Source organism: Pundamilia nyererei, unplaced genomic scaffold (assembly GCF_000239375.1).
Source record: "Pundamilia nyererei isolate P.nyererei 1_Seehausen unplaced genomic scaffold, PunNye1.0 scaffold00023, whole genome shotgun sequence".
Lineage (NCBI taxonomy): Eukaryota > Metazoa > Chordata > Actinopteri > Cichliformes > Cichlidae > Pundamilia > Pundamilia nyererei.
In genome coordinates, this window is record NW_005187424.1 from 2,064,133 (window position 1) to 2,084,060 (window position 19,928).

The window sequence follows — 19,928 nt, forward strand, 5'->3', positions numbered from 1 at the left end:
CAGCTGGAAACACTTCCCGCAAGTCGAGCTGCCCGAGATTCACAGAATTTACAGAAAATGTTACATTTTTGTGATTTACATCGTTATCGGACGATAGAACTCTTATATCGGGATATGAGAGTTTGGTCATATCGCACAGCCCTACTAGGAAGTGTACAGTAGTTTAGGCTAAACTAATTTGGACTGCTGTACAGCAGGCTGTTGTCTTCGTGGTCACAGGTTAGATCAGTGAAACGGGAAGTCCAAAGGGTTGGAGTTCTCCATCATATTAGAGGTTCTTTGTGTAGAAGATGACCATAAAAAAGAAATCTGTGACACGCTGAGATCAAAATCAAAATTGCTGTTAATAAGATATATTATAACATAATCTACAACTAAGCTAACTGGTTAGCTCTGAAACAATGTAAAAAGGTTTAAAGTAATATAGATTAAAGTTCTGTTTTTATTATATCGCCAGTTTTTTACTCCTTCAATTAAAAGCAAACAAACAGGATATCAAGTGTTGTAGAGGAAGTGGGTTGTATTAATCCGTAAATTAGATTATTATCAAGCATTAAAAAGTTATTTTCTTAAGAAATTAGCCTGTTAAACTGAAAAAACAAACAAACAGTTTTTGTTCTGATTAGATTTTATCTACTGCAGTGATTTTTAGCTGATGAATAATCTGCCTCAAAAAACAAATAAAGCTCTGAGGTGTACCCAAAAAAAACCTGACAAACACTGTACAGTAAACATTTTACATGCACAAATAAAACACACAGCAACCTTCTGATATTTAATTCCTACATATTCGTGTATCATTTTGTTTCACTTATGTCCCTAAAGGGGACAAGCAGACCTGCTGGTTTCGTATTAACAACGTTAGAATAATACAAATCTGCACTGATCTGTCCTCGGGGTAAATACTTAATGTGAGGGCAATCTCATGTTTGCCACGCTCAGAGGTAATCCACAGCGTGCTCATCATATTCTCTTTATTCTGCTGTTCTTTCTTTAGTCCTTCTAAAGTAAATACTGTAGGTTTTAATGAAAAAGCCCTCTAGTCATATATTTTCTGTTTAATGAAACCTCAGAAGACTGAGAGCAAACAGACGTCTAAACACTCACAGATCCCGTCTTTGAAATGATGGTAGTGTTGCTCCACGTTTTGCAAAGATCGCCATAATTCTCTGTTTACTCTGCTACAGAGGACTCACTAATAGTACTGCTGCTACTACTCAAAAGGAACAAGGTCAAAGAGAGTCCCACGCAGCCCCTCTGCACCTTTCAGAAAGTCAAATCAAATCATAAATATATCTAAGAAAATTTACACATGACTTCATTCATTTCAAAACCTCTGTGAAAAACACCTGGTAACGTTTTGAGGTATCCATGGAAATGAAAATTTAAGTGCAAGTTTAAAAAACAACAACATCAATAGCAAAAAGCTTACACATATCTTTTAGAAACTGAACATCGATACACCAGAGCTAAGGCAATTAACAAGGATGCTGCATGTTACTCTTTGAGATCTTCTCCTTTGTACAGATCCGACACCTACATTTGTTCTCCTTTCTTCACATCTAGGAGTAAAAAACAAATATCCAGGGACATTTCCTTCTCTCCTAAGTATTTAATTAGTAAAGAAATTAATTTGCTGCTTTGCCAAGACGAGAGGTGAGACAGGAGAACAAATTAAACACCTGATTATTGTTAAAGGCGCTGCTCCAAGAAAAACTCTACTGGATGTCACAGTACAAAATAATTTGGAGTTATTTTGGGTGTATGTTTTGTTTCCCTGCTGCACCCAGGTGGCTCCAACCTGCCAAATCCCACTTTAACCCCTGATGTTACCTCAGCGAACACGGAGGAGTAACAGTGTTCCCCGCAGCACTAAAATCTCTCTGATCGCGCGTTGCTTGGAAAAATGCACGACTACTTGCAGAGAGCTTTAAAGAGCAGAAGAATAGATGTAAAGCAACAGTATTTGTGGCGGCTGAATTTGCCAATAATGTGATTACTGCGGTGTAATAAGTAAAACAATGTGTTTCGGATTATTATGCAGGTTGATACACTGAGTCTCAGTCTCTGGTAAGTGATGGTTTATTTAAAGGAGACATTACTTACAGATGTTCTTCCACTTTAACGAGCGAGTTAAAGTGTTTTCTTGCAGTGTGAGGAGGAAGAAAGATCATTTAGCAGATAAACAGGAGGCATAAGATCCCCAATATCTGCTGAAAAGTGAGGCGAGACCATCACACTGTGAAAGCCCAGATAATTGATTCAGAGCAGAATGTATGCGGTCTGATAAAGAAAGGTTTAAAAATGTAAAAATTGGATGGTGTTGTAGGTGGGCAGGACTGCAGCTTTAGAGAGGAGGTACTGGAGTTAACACTGGGGCTACATAATTAAAAAATGAAGGCATGAACATTTATTTTTTAAAGTCTGATCTACTGGCGCAGTAATTGCAACAGAGTTGTTTTGAGCTTATTTGACCTACTGAACTAGAACACAGTTGAGGGATTTACATAACCATACATACAAAACCAGCTACACAACCATCCCTGTTTTTTTGTAGTGTCTGTTTAACACAGCAGGTACCAAATAAACATTTACTCAAAACAGCGGCTTGACAAACTTGCTGCAACAGGTTTGACTACTCCGTCCATTGCATCTGCGGTTGAACAACAAAAAGAATACTGTTGCAGCAGCTTCATTATCCTTCTAAAGATAATTAAGAAGAAAAGCAGCAGGGAATTAACTGCTGTATATGTTTTGCTTTTTCTTCAGAACATTTCGTCAGTAGAACAAAAGCAAAAATGGTGGCATCACCATTTTTATGTCAGGAGAAGTTCAGGTAACATTGAACATTTAAGTCAACTGACTGAGTTTAAACTAGTTTGCAGAAGGTTCCTGTTCTGCAGGACATGCAAGTTAGAAACACTACACATAAAGCATTACACAATAAATCATGAAAGCAAGACATAAACAGCTACACAGTGAAGGCAACCAAAAGTGAAAGAAGACCAGAAGCTCTGTGAAGACTGCTTTAGTCAAAACGATATCACAGTCTTTACTTGCAGTAATTCATGTTTGGTGGTTTCAGTTCTGGGATTAACTGCACTTTCACACAAACACACACTGAAAGCCTAAAGCACCGCGAACAGCATTAAGACCCTCATAACACAGAGTAAATAAGTAAGTCAAAGATGGCACAAATAAGAAATGAAACAGAGGAGCTGAGGTTGGGGTGGGTTGCAAACCTGTTTGCAGGGCCACCAAAAATTGTAGGCAGGCTAAGACAACTTGCATAGTGCATCCTGTATTGCATTTTCCAAAAGGACATGAGAGGATCCATCAGATGATTGGTGGGGATTGCAGGCTTGGATTAACTCTGTGACCATACAGAACTAAAGCTATGCTCAGTTTGCCTGTTGGAAATGTATGAAAGAAGTTACTGCCAATCATCCAACCATCCATACATTCATTCATCTTCCCCTGAACCAAAGACACGTCATGGTAGCATTCCAGCCGTCCTTTTCCCAGTAACATTTGACAGTTCCTCCTCGGGGATCCTGAGGCATTCCTAGGCCAGATGATATATAACCTCCCCGCCTGGATAACCTCCGAAGGTAGGTGTGCAGGAGAAATCCTTGTCAAATACCCGAAAAACAACTAGCTCCACTAAACAAGAGGAAGCAGTAAATTTACTATGATTTTCCACCAGATGGTCGATCTCCTCATTCTATTTCCAAGGTTGAGCCCCACCTCATTACGGCGCTGTACCTGTGGCCTTATTCTATTGGTCTTCATCCAGATCTCATGACCACAGGTCAGAGTTGGAAAATAGATAAGACTGTGTAAGACTGTGAAAGCTTAAGACTAATCTTTCTCTTCCTCCTAGTACAATGCTTGCATTCCCGTTGACCCATCTGTTGGTCCCAATCACCCATGTCAGCACCAAGCTTTTCTGCTGGAAACCACTGGATTGCTCACTCTTGGGTGGGGGAGAGATGCTGCCCCAAGTACTTTTGGATCAGAGTCATTTGAAGGTATAGTGTGAGGTTATTTTGTGTAAAACGTGGGATCTCGTTACAGTTTTTAGGGTTTTTGTTAAAAAAAAAAAAAAATCTGTTTTCAAGCTGATGCTGGAATAAATGAAACTGATATTGTCTGAGGGAGGTTTGGGCGTTTTCCCTCTAATTTTGTAAGGTCTATGATATAAATAAAATTGAACTGAATGGAAATTTAGTTATCATTTTGAATCTGAAAGTAAAACATTTAATGGCTTGATTATTTGTATAACTGTTGGGGTTAGTGTCTAATGCAATGGCTGGTCTACTGTGGTTTAAAGATTTCTTTTATGATGACGGAATATATTCCTGAAAAAAAACCCCATTGTATTTAATTTTTCCAAGTCCAACTTTTAGCGTTTCTTTGTTAAACACCCCTCTATAGTTATACGCTTTTTTGTAATGTTGTTTATATGCAGCTGATGCGTTTTTCACTTTTTCTTGGAAGGCAGATATGATCACTGGAGATAAGACAAATGCCCACACACCACCCCCGCTATCACAGATTCCTGTGACGATTTGCACCACACTGTGGATTTAACTCATTAACCTTCTGCACATTTTTAACACTGACAATCAGGTATGAAATAACACTGAACCCACACATTACTCATCGCTGCTTAAGTAGCACGGATGCGTGGAAGCACAAACACTCAGGTTTTTTCAGTGTTCAACACCATGCAGAGACCCTGAAGTGAAGACAGATTTCAAGATTGCAACTTGCGCAATTTACTAAATAAAAACTGCAAACTGTCGCTTGCAAAGTGCAACTGTAGAACGCAGCCTGAGACGGATCCTGCGATTCTGTCAGCGGCTGTCACGGCTCAAGGTGGCGTGAGTGGTCGCAGTTTTTGGTGGCAAACGTACCTGCTGGTTTGCATATAATAAAAGGCGACAAAGAGGAGAAATAAATCAGGATGGAGATGATTTCCCAACAGTGTTCTCGTTTCCTTAATGACCTGTCATGCCTATGTGCTCATTTTACCACATGCCTTGTGCAACAGAGCACTTCCTGCCAACCAGAATTAAACACCTGAGGCTAAACAATAGTGGTGTAGCTGTTGATATGTCACGGTCCCAGGGAGGGGCTGCATCATAATGCAATCATCTAGCCCTGTTTACACAAGTGCTTTCAAAATGACAATGTGGCTGCTGAACACTTTGTGCCTCCTCCTGAGCAAATGTTGTGCAGGTAGAAAAAGAAAAAATGGCACAAAAGCAAAGCCCAGCCTAAAAGACTGATTATATTTCAGCTCCAAGGGTGAGGATGGTGGAGTTAGGTTTGTACACACTGCCCTTTGTAAAAGTGCGCACCTATTGCCCGAGTATCTATGAGGATATAAAAAAAGCTTTGGAGAATTCCACAGGTAAGCTATCACTGTGAGAGGGACCAGCCCAAACAGGCAGAGCAGGGCTGGGCTTTCCAGCCAGAGGCCTTGGAAGTTTTCACTGTGTTTATTTGGCAGAGCTGGAGTTGGACTTTCACTGCACCTCATTTCGTTACAGCCACCGAATCACACAACTGGAAAAACAGGCAATCAGGGCCGATTCAAGGTTTGCACCAAAATAAAGGCGAGAAAAAGGTCAAACTGGGGAAATCCACCCTTCCCTGACCTTCCCATTGCAGTTCCACTTAATACACAGTGTTTATACAAAATGCACACATGCCTAAGAGACGCATGTGTTTTCTGAGCTTTAGGGCAGGTGACGATAAATTCCTCACTGGGCTTTCAAGCGCTTCGGACTCATAAGTCAACATGCAAGATAAATATCAATCCCAGCTCCAGTTATCATGGCAAGTGTCCCACATTGTCTAAGAGCACATAAACAAATCTGGTCTGATTGCTCAACACAGCCTGCGGGTTTGTCAGCCATCCATAGATGTATCCATCAAACAAGGTTGCACTGAAAGGACTAAAAACAGATGAAAAGCAAAGGTGGATTGGTACATAGAAAAACAAAGAGAAGATGGGGAAGATTGAGCTGCACACATGATCAGACTGCTTATGCAACCTCTGAAGCCTAAAACACACAGCCGTGATACTGTACATACAGTCGTGCATACGCTTCGATATCATAGCTGCAGGCTGTTGGCAATGATGTTTCCACCGTGAAAAAGCAGAGTCCACAGGCTGAAAGCTGCTCCCCAGGTGTTTGAATTTACAGCGGCCTGCCCCAAACCATGAGTCTGAGTCTACTGCCGTTTATTAATTCATACTGTACACCACGGGTGCAACCTGCGTACACACTCTGCTCCTCATTTACGCTTTGGGCTTCTTAGCTTGTTTGTTTCCTGTTGTATTTACAGTTGGAACAAGACTTGCACTACAGGTAGAGCTACAAAGCTAGGCATTATATTCTTACAGTTACGTATGTGATTTTGCTGGGCTTTGTTTCACTTGTGCAAATTCAAATCTGATTGTTTTTTAATTTTGCATTTTATGCAGAGGACAGTTTGCGTTTTTAAAAGTGCAATTATGGCAAAGCCCACTGAACCTTTTTTGCACGTGTTTCAGGTTTACTGTTTAGCTTGATCTAAACAGACTACAGACTGAACACATTCCTAAGTCCTGGTCCTGGTAATGAGTTGATAGTCCATCTCATGATATTTTTAGTGCTTCTCTTGTGTCTGTGGTGAACTCTGCTTCTGTTTTCTTTCCTGTTCACTTTTCAATGAATCCAAATTCCACCTATTCATAGCATCAACACCATAGACCAAAAAAAAGATGTCTGCAGCACCGTAACTTCACCTTAATGGAAATAAAGGATCCACTGGTGGACCATGCAAGCTCAGCAAACATTTACTGCATACTTGATGTTGACTGTGGCACTTGCACAAATTTATTTAACACTTTTCTCCATAATTTTACTGATACAAATGTGAAAAACCTCCCTCCTCTTCCAATTTTTGCAAATTTGTATTTATGTGACTAACTATAGAACATTTGCCCATCAAGTTTGAGTTCAAAAGGTAACATTCAAAAGACTTTCTTATTTTTCTTTATGATAAATGTACAGATTGAAAAATCTATAATACAAATATATGGAATTAGCCTGCTTTGGTTTACAACAGCTGCAGCTGCTTTCACTTAATGCTCATCTCATGAGGTCTGCAACTGTGTGTTTTGCTGATGATACATTAAGTACCTACTTTGTACTGCCTGCCACCTGCTGTCTGAATGTATATGCTGCTTTAGTTTGTATAGGTGTGGTCGAATGACTTCACTACAGCCTAAAAGCAGAATAAAGACGTTTGACACACCATTCATCTGTAACATACAAGTTAATTACCTCGCTTGTATGAGTGAGGAAGCATTTTATTTATTAAAACTAACTTGAGCAGATGAAGATGGGGGCTAAATAATAGTTGGCTACACACATTCTGAAGCCTTATAGAGAGAAAAGTATCCGACCAGATGAGAAGCAAAGGAGAGCAGAGCTGGGATTACTTCTAGCCCTCTTAAATATATATTTTTTCTTACAACAGTTACTGAAGCAACCTCTAGCGGGGCTTCTTTAAACCTCCACACCCAGCTCTCTCAGATGGGAATAAAAAAAAAATAGATGATGTGCTGGGTAATTAGATTGTCTAGACAGTTTGGAAAGAAGGCACTTAAAACACATCTTTCCCCACAGATGCAGAAGAAACTGTGCTTTTTCTTCACGGGTGCACCTGGAGAATGTGTGAAGAAAACACAATAATCAGGACTAAAAATACTGACACTCCCTCCACGGTTTCCAGTGACATCATCAAGGTTTCGGGAGACTGGTGGGGTGCACGCACACACACACACGCACACGCACACACACACACACACACACAGGTACTACACACACAATGTGCTTATTTCTGAGGAGGTTGGGAACACTTGAGGTCAATTGTTAAGAGAAGTGCTTTCACTCAGGAACTTTAATTGTATTATTACTTTTAGGCAATCAGACTAAAAATGGAAATAATCAAATTAAAGAGTCATCCTTTGATGTCATCTCTCTGATACCGTGCCTTTGATATAGAAATGTAGCCAACAGTAGTACATTTAATGCCACAAACTGCCTCACTGCGGTCAGACAATGTGCTGATTTTTTGCCAGAGCCGTATCCCATACCATGAAAGGGGTTTGGATGTGATCCTATCATCATCCATGATGACGTGACATGAAGAAATGTGATGTGGCGTGCTCCTGACTTGAACCTTCCCTTCACCAAGGGTGCACACTGACATCAAGTGGTCAGATGACAACTGTCAGCATTCAAATCACGCTGCGGCTGCCTCGAAGAACAACAGCACAAAATCACACAGGTAGCAGAATTTCTCTGCTCTAGGTCAGTAAAAGAATTGTTTCATCACTCTGTGAGCTTTTTGATTTATAAAGGAAGAAGAAGCCTTTGTATTTGATTAATGCAGCCCCGCTGGGTGGGATCAACATTGCAGACGGAGGTGGAGCATTGCATATTCCTGATAAGGGAATGTGAACCAACAGGCATTTAAAGGGTGCTTTTCCAGTCATACTGACCATCCAAAGCTCGTTTACACTATAGTGAGCAGATCCCAACAGACAATGCAAACAAATAGGTGCAGGTATTTGAATGAAATTTTCCCAGCTCCTGCGTTAAGTAAATGCAGTGAACATACGGCGAGCACTTTGTATCCCAGTGGATGGAACGATGACTACAGCATTTTTTAATCTGGTCACCCTAATTCACCCACACATATAGTACTTTCTGGACCACCTATATATTCAAAGGTTTCTAGAAAGGTGCTGGAAACAATCCCAGCTAAATTTGGGTTAGTCCAGGGGTCCCCAATCCCCAGTACACGAGGGCCGGTGTCCCTGCAGTTTTTAGATGTGTCCTTGATCCATCACAGCTGATTTAAATGGATAAATTACCTTCTCAACATGTCTTAAAGTTCTCCAGAGGCCTGGTAATGAACTAATCATGTGATTCAGGTGTGTTGACTCAAGGTGAGATCTAAAACCTGCAGGGACACCGGCCCTTGTGGACTGAGATTGGGGGCCCCTGGGTTAGTCTGTTACAGGGAGAGCAGAGACATTCCAACTAGGAACCTTCCTGATGTAAGACGTAAGGCGACAACGCTGCAAACTGCACCATCATTACTTCCCCGCATTATTGTTTGTGTTTTTAAATACACAGGAAGTAACTAGAACACCTGCATTAAATTTGCCAGCAGCAGATCACAGTTAAATAGTTTCACAGCTTTGTTTTGTGTCCAAAGATGTGAAGGCACGACACAATTCAAAAACACATGGCTTAAGCCAAATATGTACTGCAGGTCACATGGATGTGTTCCTCTGGACATCGGCTCCACACAGAAGATTCTCAGATTTTTACATTGGTAGCTCAAAGTACAGCACTGCAATAAAGACTTTCGCAATACGACTGTAGTCGCCTAAGATTGTTGTTTATTTTTTATAAATTCATGTTTTATGCAACCTTAAGTGAACACCATTTCCCATAAGCCCTGGGGTGTTAGCGAGACACATGTTTCGAGTGAACAGAAACTCATAGAGGAGCTATGGGGACATGACGTCATGACTTTGGCTCTGTCTTCTCTCTGTTCGCCACTGAGCTCCTCCATCACTCAGAAACGAATCATTAACACTGCAGCTCATCTCCCCAGCCGGCCTCGTATTAAGGTGTCGTGTGGAAACAAAGTTTTCGTGAAGCGTCAAAAGAGGAGCGAAGCAGGAAGATTCATTTCCATATATACATGAACATTACTGTAGATCGGCTTCTCTCAAAATAGGAACGACCTAGACAAAAAAAAAAAAAAAGGAAGACACTTCCTGGGGGAGAGACGAAGAGGAAGACGGGGAATGAAAGGGAAGGAGTGCTGAAGATGAAGACAGAAAGAGGAAATGTTTGAGGCTCCAGTCTTTCTCATTTGAAACCGTCTCTTTACTGCCGGACTCCCGGGTGGCTTCCACGAGCATTTTATGTATAATTTAATGTAATGCGCGGAGATAAAACCTCCAATAAAGGCCGCGCTCTCTAAGCTCTTCACAGCACATTACGTTTTATTCATCAAATTAGTTTTAGTTGGTTTGGTATCCCCTGAGCCGTCTTTAAAAGGTTTAGATGAAAGGACTGCATTAATTTTGCCACTAATCAGTTAAGTGACAGCTCCAAGTGACAGCTCTGCACTCCTTACCCTCAAAAACCTTGCTGCAAACACTCTCGCCATCCATGCTGTCCCCATTTGCTCCTTGCACCGATCCGCCGCGCACATTTCACACTTTCTCCTACATCTTCTAACGTTTCTTTAAATTTGACACCGTGTTATATGATACTAGATTAAAATCAGCTGTGAGATGATTACAGACCGGCCACAAATGTGACCGGGCATGTTTAACGTTAAGGCGTAACGGTTAATGATGAAGCAAAGGGACTTATTCTTCACGGGGAATTGAGCTTTGTGAAACAAATTAGAGCAGAGTGAAGATAATTGGAGCTAATATTTATAATTCTCCAGGTAGACATTTTCGTTTGTTAATGACCGACTAAACCCCACAAAGAGTAGCTTAATGTAGTGTCAGGAAGCTTTCGTGGTTATGATTCAGAGCCACGACACTCTAAACTTCTGCATTTAACCCTGAAGTCAGCAAACTAGTTTAGGGACTAAAATGACCGTCATAATCCCATTCAATTTTGTACAGTAAAAGCTTTTTTCTTTAATTAACACCGCTGTTTGCTCAGTTTAAATACCAATGTGAAATTCCTGCAAACATTTGTAGGCATACAGGACATTTCTCGAGCTCCCCCTTTTCTTTTTATTTTGCTTCCTAGGACCAAGACAAGGAGTCATTTTTAAAATGGTCTTGAGCAATAGTTCTTCTGTTTTTTCAGTTACTCTATGGACATTAGCTGCTTATTCTCCCATTTTCAGTCCAGTCCTTGCATCTGACAATTTTCAGAGGTTTTATTTGATCTTTTTTCTCTGAACTAACCCAAACAAATCAGACAACTTAGCAAAAAACGATTTCAAATTGCATCCTTGGGCATTCGTTAATAGCAAAAAGCTACTTTGGCTGATCTGTTATTCACAAAGGCTCACCACAGCAGGTAGCTCCGTATGTATGATTTGGCAAATTTGTTTTACATGAAATGGCCTTGTTAATATTAGATTCAAGGTCTTTCACTCGTTAGGCAAACGTGTAAACCACTAACCAACAGAACCACTACTTTATGTTTTAATTTCTAATTTAGCTGAATCGATAAAAAAAGAAAACTGGGCAAGTGGAGGACAAAGGAAGAAGTTTCAGGCCTAAGAAACTATCTATAGCACACAGTATCGTAGAGTCATGTCCTTAAGAAACAGGAAGCAACGGTTCACAGAAGCCTAATCAGGAATGGTCTCAGCAGAATTTACAGCTGTCATTCCTAAGGAAGGGAAAGAGGAAGGAAAGGCTGAGGAATGCCAAATGACACAAGAACTGGACTGAAAGCCAGTAACAACAGGTCTGATGGAGAGATAAAGCCAAATTTGACATTTTCGGTTCAAATCATAGTAGGCATGTACAGAGAGCCATCTGTAAAACATGGTCTGTCGTGGTTTGGGTTGTGTTTCAGATCAATCTTGTCAAAACTGATGAAATTACAACAGCTGAAAAGTATGATTTGATTTTGATCCACCATAGCACTGTTGCCTCATAGCAAGAAGGTCCTGAGTTCAATTCCACTATCAGGCCGAGGTCTTTCTGTGTGCAGTTTGCATGTTCTCCCCGTGTTTGCGTGGGTTCTCTCCAGAAACTCCGGCTTCCTCCCACAGTCCAAAGACAAGCACTTAGTGGGGATAGGCTAATTGGAAACCCTAAATTGCCCATAGGTGTGAATGTGAGTGCAAATGGTTGTCTGTGTCTATGTGTTAGCCATGCAACAGACTGGTGACCTGTCCAGTATGTACCCCGACTCTCGCCCTAAGACAGCTGGGATAGGCTCCAGCGCCCCCCAAGACCCTGAAAAGGATAATCGGAAGCAAATGGATGGACAGATAACATCATCTGCAAAACATCTGATTGGCAACAGCTTAATTTTTAGCATGAAAATGATCTTAAACACACTACCAATGCAGTAAGACATACCTGAATAGAAAAAACACACAATGGAGCACTAACAGTCATGGACTGGCCTCCACAGAGCCTAGACCTCAACATTGTTTTAGCAGTGTGGAATCACCATGATAGAGAAAAAAAACAAAAGGCAGCCAACATCCAAAAAGGAGCTTTGATTGTCCTTTAAGAAGCCTACCTAAAAGAAGACTACCTAAAGAAATGACAAAAAAGCTGAATAACAAGGTTCAGTCTGTGTTGACGAATAAAAGTCAGACTAAATATTGACTTTCAAGCTTGGCAGGATAGTACAAACACTGTCTTTGCCTTATGTAAAGTATTTCCATGTATGTTTGCACATTTCAATTAATTCCTGCACCTAATTTAAGTTTTCCAGAAAAATGCAAAGAAATGCACAGGACTGTAGATGATAAGCATTAGTAATCAACTGACAGTCGTATTGTTTTTGAATGTCATTTTTACAGTCCACTAACCCTACTCAGTGACTCGAATCTTAAAGCTTAAAGCTTAGAAGGCACGTTTTACTGTTGGACAAAATGAGCGGACTTACTCCAGCAGGGAGCGCTTTGGGAAGCTGAAGGTGCCGTGGGAGATGCGGTCCACAAAGTTAAGCGGGATCCTCTGCATCTGGTCACAGTTGAACATCATGAAGTCGTACTTGAAGACCAGGAGAGAGAATTCTGTGATGAGAACAATGCGCTCCTTTTCATTGTTCCAGTGATCCACTCTGAAACAACCAAACAGTGTGTGAGCAAGAACAAAAAGAAAAACAGAACAGAAAAAAGCAGGTTTTTAAATGTTAAATAAAAAAAATATTTCAGCTTCAGTATTCAAATATTACAATGTCAGCACTCAAACCGCTTCCAACAAAAGGTATTCTTAAGTTATTTTGCTTTCACTGACTTGTCACAGTCTTCTTCAAGTAAACTAACTTGTTTATTCACCTGCTATAAAGATGGATTAGCAGCATTGTGGTATTAGGAAACAGCATCAGCAACAAGAAAATCAACCTCACTCATTTATTACTTCACTAAAAACCTTTCAGACACTGTGCAAACGAGCTGGCCCCAGTGTTTTCTGGCATTTTCAACTCTTCACTGCAGGCATGTCATGTGCCTGCCTGCTTCAAGTCCTCTACCATAATCCCTGTCCCCAAGAAACCTAGGATCACTGGACTAAATGACTACAGACCCGTGGCTCTGACATCTGTGGTCATGAAGTCATTTGAGCGCCTGGTTCTCTCCTATCTCAAGACCCTCACGGCCCCCCTCCTGGACCCCCTGCAGTTTGCATACAGAGCCAACAGGTCTGTAGACGACGCCATCAACATGGCCCTACACTTCATCCTGCAGCATCTGGACTCCCCCGGAACCTACGCCAGGATCCTGTTTGTGGACTTCAGCTCTGCCTTCAACACCATCCTTCCAGACCATCTCCAAGGCAAGCTTTCCCAGATGAATGTGCCTGATCCCATCTGCCGGTGGATCACTGACTTCCTGACGGACAGGAAGCAGCATGTGAGGCTGGGAAAGAATGTCTCGGACTCCCGGACCATCAGCACCGGCTCCCCTCAGGGCTGTGTTCTTTCTCCTCTGCTCTTCTCCCTGTATACCAACTGCTGCACCTCCACCCACCAGTCTGTTAAGCTAATCAAGTTTGCAGATGACACCACCGTTATTGGGCTCATCTCGGACGGGGACGAGTCTGCCTACAGGAGGGAGGTTGAACGTCTGGTGTCCTGGTGCAGCCACAACAACCTGGTGCTGAATGCCCAGAAGACAGTGGAGATTATTGTGGACTTCAGGAAGCACACAGCCCCACTCCCCCCCATCATCCTGACTGACACCCCCATCACCTCTGTGGACTCATTCCGCTTCCTGGGTACCACCATCACCCAGGACCTGAAGTGGGAGCCCACCATCACCTCCGTCATCAAGAAAGCCCAGCAGAGGATGTACTTCCTGAGGCAGCTGAAGAAATTCAACCTGCCAACACGGACGATGATGCAGTTCTACACTGCAATCATCAAGTCCATCCTCACCTCCTCCATCACCGTGTGGTACGCTGGAGCCACTATCAGGGACAAACAGAGACTGCAGCGTGTTGTGCGCTCTGCTGAGAAGGTGATTGGCTGCAGACTCCCATCTCTGCAGGACCTGTACACCTCCAGAACATTGCGGCGTGCAGCTCGGATCTCAGCTGACCCTTCTCACCCTGGACACAGTCTGTTTGACCTGCTCCCCTCAGGCAGGAGGCTCCGGTCCATTCGCACCAGAACCTCTCGCCATAAGAACAGTTTCTTCCCCTCTGCTGTTGGACACCATATGACTGTTCCCACCACTAACACATGACCCTACGCTGTGTCACTGCATCATTCCATGTTTGGCACTGATCACCACCTGCACTCATGTATATATCATGTATGTATCTATCTACTTAGCACTTTTAATTCTTATTCTCATGTATATAGCTCATGTATATCTCATGCACATATCTTTCTACGGAGCACTTTTAATTCTTATTTTTATATTTTTATGACACTATGTTTGCACTGAAGCACCGCAGCAATTTCCTAATGTTGTAAACCTGCTCAACATTTGGCAATAAACCCCTTTCTGATTCTGATTCTGATTCAAAACAAAACACTTAATGAAATGTTTTACATTTTTCATCAGCAAGTTTAAAAAATAAGCAAAAATAGCCAAAAATGATTGGAATTCTGGAGGTCATATAAAGTTAACACACACGCACACATATTGTAGAGCTGCTCAATTATGTACTCTTACAGTTCACGAAGTAAAATAAAAATGCCCTGGGCAAAGATCATACAATATGGATGTAAGCATTTCTGAAGCCCTACAGAAATACTGGAAAAATGGGCTTTCTTTTATGCCCTCAAAATGTCTCCAAAAATGTTTGCAGTACTAATTGAAATCACAAAAAACCCATCATTAAACACACATTCATCCACACACTCCATCCCTCACCGCTGTGCGAACAGCTAATTCGTGGTGGCATGGATTCTCTTGGAGAAGCTCCCTTTCTTACAGCCCACTGAGCTGGGCGCACTTGGTCACCTCAGAGTGAAACACTCCTGATTGCTGCTGGCATCCGTAAGCCAGAGAAGACAGTTCACTGAACAGTCAAAGCTTTATAGAAAGGTGTGGGTGAAGAGCTGTGACTGTGCTGATGAAATGAGTTAACCTTGACTGGGCACGGGGCAGCAAGCATGCTACAGATGTGATGCACACTGTGGGTGGGCTGACATGCTGTTAAGCACTCGAGCCTGACAAAACAAACTGTTGGTCAGGACAGAAACCGACAGGAAGTACCTCTGCAGGACCCTGCACACTGTTTGGTAGGGTACATTTTGAAAAATTGTTTGTTTTCTTTCCGCTAGCTTTTGCTACAGCTAGCAGACTGTTAGCATAGCTTAAAATCTCAAAGGAGTTGGTGAGAGGCCGCTGATCAATGAGCTCAACTGCGTTGCTTAAAACTGAGATAAATATCTATCTATCATTACCACAATTCACACAATTTCCCAGACATGCCTTTATCTCTGGTTGCCACATTGCTGCCGCCCCTTTAGAAATATGGTTGCATGCAACTCTAAGCTAAATATGAAGGCACAGTGGCTTCTAAATGGCTTGGCTTGTCATGAAGATTGTAAAAAGACACAAGTCTATCCTGAGACAATGAGATCTATGTATGCTAAAAGTAAAGCCAGCTAGAAAACAGGACAGACCAGGTTTTATCTCTGGACAATCAAAAGAAGCATTTAATTGCCCAGATTTACCCAAAGTATGTAAAGTATGTCTTTAAGTAACTTAAAGAATCTTCCGGGGCTTTTCTGAAAATTAACTGATGGAAAATAGTGTAACTAACATTATTTCTCTCATTTTTCCTACATAAAAAACACCACCTAGTGTATTTTTAAAAGATGGCCCTATTATAAGAAATGTACAGCAATTGAGACGGCTTTTTGTAAAGCAAGTGACAACCTTCAGCTAAGCCAAATTTGAGGAATTTCTCATGCTTTGCTGACATAAGTCTTCGGCCTCCCTTGGGGCAAATTCTGCAGCAGAGTCGCAAAATTACCACATGATGCACTCTTTCTGTTGCTTGAAGTCCTACGCTGGCTTCTATGGCCATGATAACAGCGGGCCAAATGTAGGACAGGCGTTAACGTGCATGTGTGTGTGTGTGTGTATGTACCCAGAACCGCATAAACTGGGATGCATTATTCATTCTCACATGGCCAGCCTTTTAAATGTTTCCTGAAAGCTTGTGCAGGAGTGATGCAACCTGACATCACATGGAGTGCACTTTGTAAATGTCTTGCAGTCACTTTGTGTTGCTCTGTGTTCAATCACTATCTCTGCTTGAGATTAAGAGGTATTCGAGGAGGTTTTTTTTTTCTTGGCTTTGATGAGAACAGAAACATTTGGAAATATAGCAAAAATAAAATATCAGCTGTCTTTCCATTTTATCCTGCGGATGCACACAAACTCCAAAATTCACACACACATTCATACAAACACTTTTTCCTACGTCTAAGTGTTTTAGATGTAAAAACCCCACACATTCACATTCTGATGAGCGCATTAGGAGCAACTCGGGGTTCAGTATCTCGCCTGAGGCTACTTTGGCATGCAGATTGGAGGAGCCGGGGATCAAACCACCATCCTTCAATCCCGCATTACTTCCTGAGCCACAGCCACCTATTAGCTGATCAACCTGCATGTGGCGAGACAGGAAAGGCTAGCGAATTAGCAGCAACTGAACTTTCAAAATAAGTGCAAATGGACTATCCACTAGTAAATCGATCACATCGTTCTCTCAAAGACATGAAAAACTTACAGTAACTGGAATACACCTGTGTTCAAGTTTGAGTTAGCTAGGTCAGGACAGAACAGAATATGATTTGAATGAATTCATATGAATGAACACATTATGAAATTGCTCATTTATTCTAGTGGTTTTCAGTATAACAGAACATGATCTCATGAACTCACTCTGCCATCAGCCAAACGCTGAGAACGCTGCCATCTACCTCCTCATTCACCAGAGCTTCAACGTCTTTGATGGCCTGATTCAGAGTGCCAGGCTGAGGAGACAGAAATGCACGGGTGTCACTTTCTAATTTTCCATTGTGACAATCACAACGTGTGCACAGAAAGCTTAAGGGGTAATCTTTGAGGCAGATGTGCAGCTGGGACTAGTAAAATGTCAGCGTGTGTGCGTGTCAAACGAAATCACAATAAACACAAGCATGAAGCCCGGGCGTGTGAAAATGTCTGCGAACGAAGAGAGCCGAGCGTGTAGAAATGTGAGTAAGTCAGGTATTTGAACACACGAGGGAACACTCCAGCGCAGAACACACTGTCATCTGTGAGCATTTCTGGTTTTGAATGCTCTGCCAGTCTTGCACTTTATGTTTTATTATTTCAATGCCAAGCTGGAGCGAGTGAAAAGATTAGGAGTTCATATTGAGGTGCTCTTGACAGTCATTCTGTAATCTGAGGATGGTGCTGAGCTGGCCTGGCAACATGGCAGGTATGACTGATTTCCCATCAAAATCCAAAACAACAGGCCTCCAATGAACAGAATCTTAGCGATGCTGATAACGTTCAGCTTGTTGTTGGTACTTTTTTTTTTAAGTAAAAAAAGGTATTCCAACCTATATACTCATTTTTTTCTAACATAAACTCGCCTTTATTATGTTTGGTGCTATACAGATTACTTACATGGTTCTGTTGAAACCTTTGCACACTTTATACTTTATCGTTACTTAAAAAATAAAGTTTTTAATGACGTTACCCAGGTGTGTGGTCCACTCTGGGCTGATGAGTTTAAGCCACAGACAGGAAACAGCTTAGGCATGTTTCAACCACAAGTTAAGTGCGGGACTAAAACCAGGAAGAAGCTTGCTCCTTCAAGCCAGATGAGCTACTTTCTCATATGGAGTCCTATGAAATGACAAATTATATGTTGTGTCTCTTAAATATAGTAAATAAAGAAGATAGTGTATTAAAAAAATGAAAGTATTCTAAATAAAAGTCTAACCCAGGCGTCAGTGCGCTTACAGAAATGTGTGACATATTACTGGGAGCACTTTGCGTCAAGAGGAAACGCTGATGATATTTTACCCTTAACACGAAAAACTTCCTTAGTTTAAACTGGTCCAGGGTGGGCTCCACCAGTAGGTGACGGCCCTGGGTCGAGGTGGCCACGCTCTCCGCTGGCCGCTCCTGCGCGTCCCCTTTGCGGCCAGCAGCTGTCCGAGAGTCCTCCGGAGGGGTCGGAGAGGAGCTGAGATCAACCTCCTCCTCCGCCTGCTGCTGCTGCTCTTCACTTCCTTTAACTACTTCATCCTCCGCGTCTGCCATGATGAGGCTTCACAACTCTTCTGTTAAAAGAAGTCAGAATACTGATGTGTCTGGATCTGATTCTGTCGGCGCCTTCCCAGCGACGGGTTCCTGCACGCAGTTTTTCCGAATCGATACTTAAGTCGAGTTATTCTTAGAAGCTGGTAATACAGGTTTCTTACCTTAGATTATAGAAAGCGCAGTACGTGTGGAAAGGTACTGTAAGGCAGGAGCAACAGGTGCACGACTTCCTTGTTCCGGGCCCAGTGTTTGTTTTGAATGGCGGCGGACAGCAGCGCTCACGTTTGCGCACATCCGATTTATACAGACGGCGCATGGTCTGCGCTTCTGACAGCAGCTCACTGGAAAGTCAAATTCATCTTATAATTTATAACTGCAGTGCACAGAATGACCAGTGGAAATCAGATGGAAGTTCATTATCCGCAATAATATGTGTGATATTACTGGATCAAAGTTATGGCTCACTCATTATATATAATTTTATCCTCTGCAGATGCTTTAAATTGCTAATATACAGCTAGGTAGCTTTATTTTTTATAATATAGCATTATAAAACAGTCTATTTATATTTTAAAATCTGAAAACTTTTAAAATATAAATATACTGTGATTAAATAACCAACTATTTTTAAATAAGCAATATTAATATTAAATAAGTCTAAATACAGCTGTACTGGTTGTTCCACGCACTCATCCATCCAAAGATTAACAGTAGTCAACAAACTCAGTGGCATTAGTGGGACTGGTGTCACCCCATGTGTCCCCCCTGGACACGCCCCTGTTGTTGTGACTCCGACTGACTTCACTTACAATTTGCATGGACAGATTTAATTAAGGAGTCCATAGAGCAAATATTTTGGCACCCCATTCACTTAGCTTGTTGTGCTCCCTGGAGTGAGGCAGCATAACTGACATGAAAATTATATTGATGTAATTTTTCTGAAGAAAACGTTGTCCTCCTCAGTGCATCACCATAAATTACATGGTACTGTCTGCTGCTTGGTTTGTGAAATAGACCCAGCTTTTAAACAGCTGGTTTGAGTTTCGGACCAGTCTGATATATACTGATTCTTGTCCATCTACACAAAATGAAATGTTTTCAGCTTTAAATGGTGTAAAAAATACATGTTTCAAAACTGAAGAGGCTGGCTTTGGCTTTAAAACCTCAGCAGCTCAATTTTCTTGGTTGCTAGGGTGATGTATCGGCATTGCAGCCTCGTGTACTGTACCTGCCTTTCCAGTTGTGCCAACTGTTATGAAAAAATGGGACAGTTTGTGTTCCTGAACATGAATAACTTTTCGTGACTAATTTATTTGCCGTGAGAATGGGCTGAAATGTAACATAATATTGAAAAATGATACTAATGTGCACTGAAAGCTTTAGTTCTAATTAGAGAT

At 41.7% G+C, this 19,928-nt stretch overlaps 1 protein-coding gene across 2 annotated transcripts in view; it reads right to left on the bottom strand.

Moving 5' to 3' along the window:
* tprg1 (tumor protein p63 regulated 1) overlaps nt 1–18,869 on the bottom strand; it is a 21,398-nt gene extending 2,529 nt beyond the window's left edge. Inside the window, exons 1-4 of one of the 2 annotated variants that reach the window (XM_005727165.2) lie at nt 18,693–18,869; nt 18,292–18,548; nt 17,158–17,249; nt 12,693–12,869 (exon numbers count right to left, since the gene is read on the bottom strand). In XM_005727165.2, the coding sequence (XP_005727222.1) occupies nt 12,693–12,869; nt 17,158–17,249; nt 18,292–18,531 (509 nt within the window). In that variant the 5' untranslated portion in view covers nt 18,532–18,548; nt 18,693–18,869. Of the gene's footprint in view, nt 1–12,692; nt 12,870–17,157; nt 17,250–18,291; nt 18,552–18,692 lie in introns of both variants that reach the window. The other variant, XM_005727164.2, reaches the window with a different exon arrangement.
* Nucleotides 18,870–19,928: the final 1,059 nt, after the last annotated feature.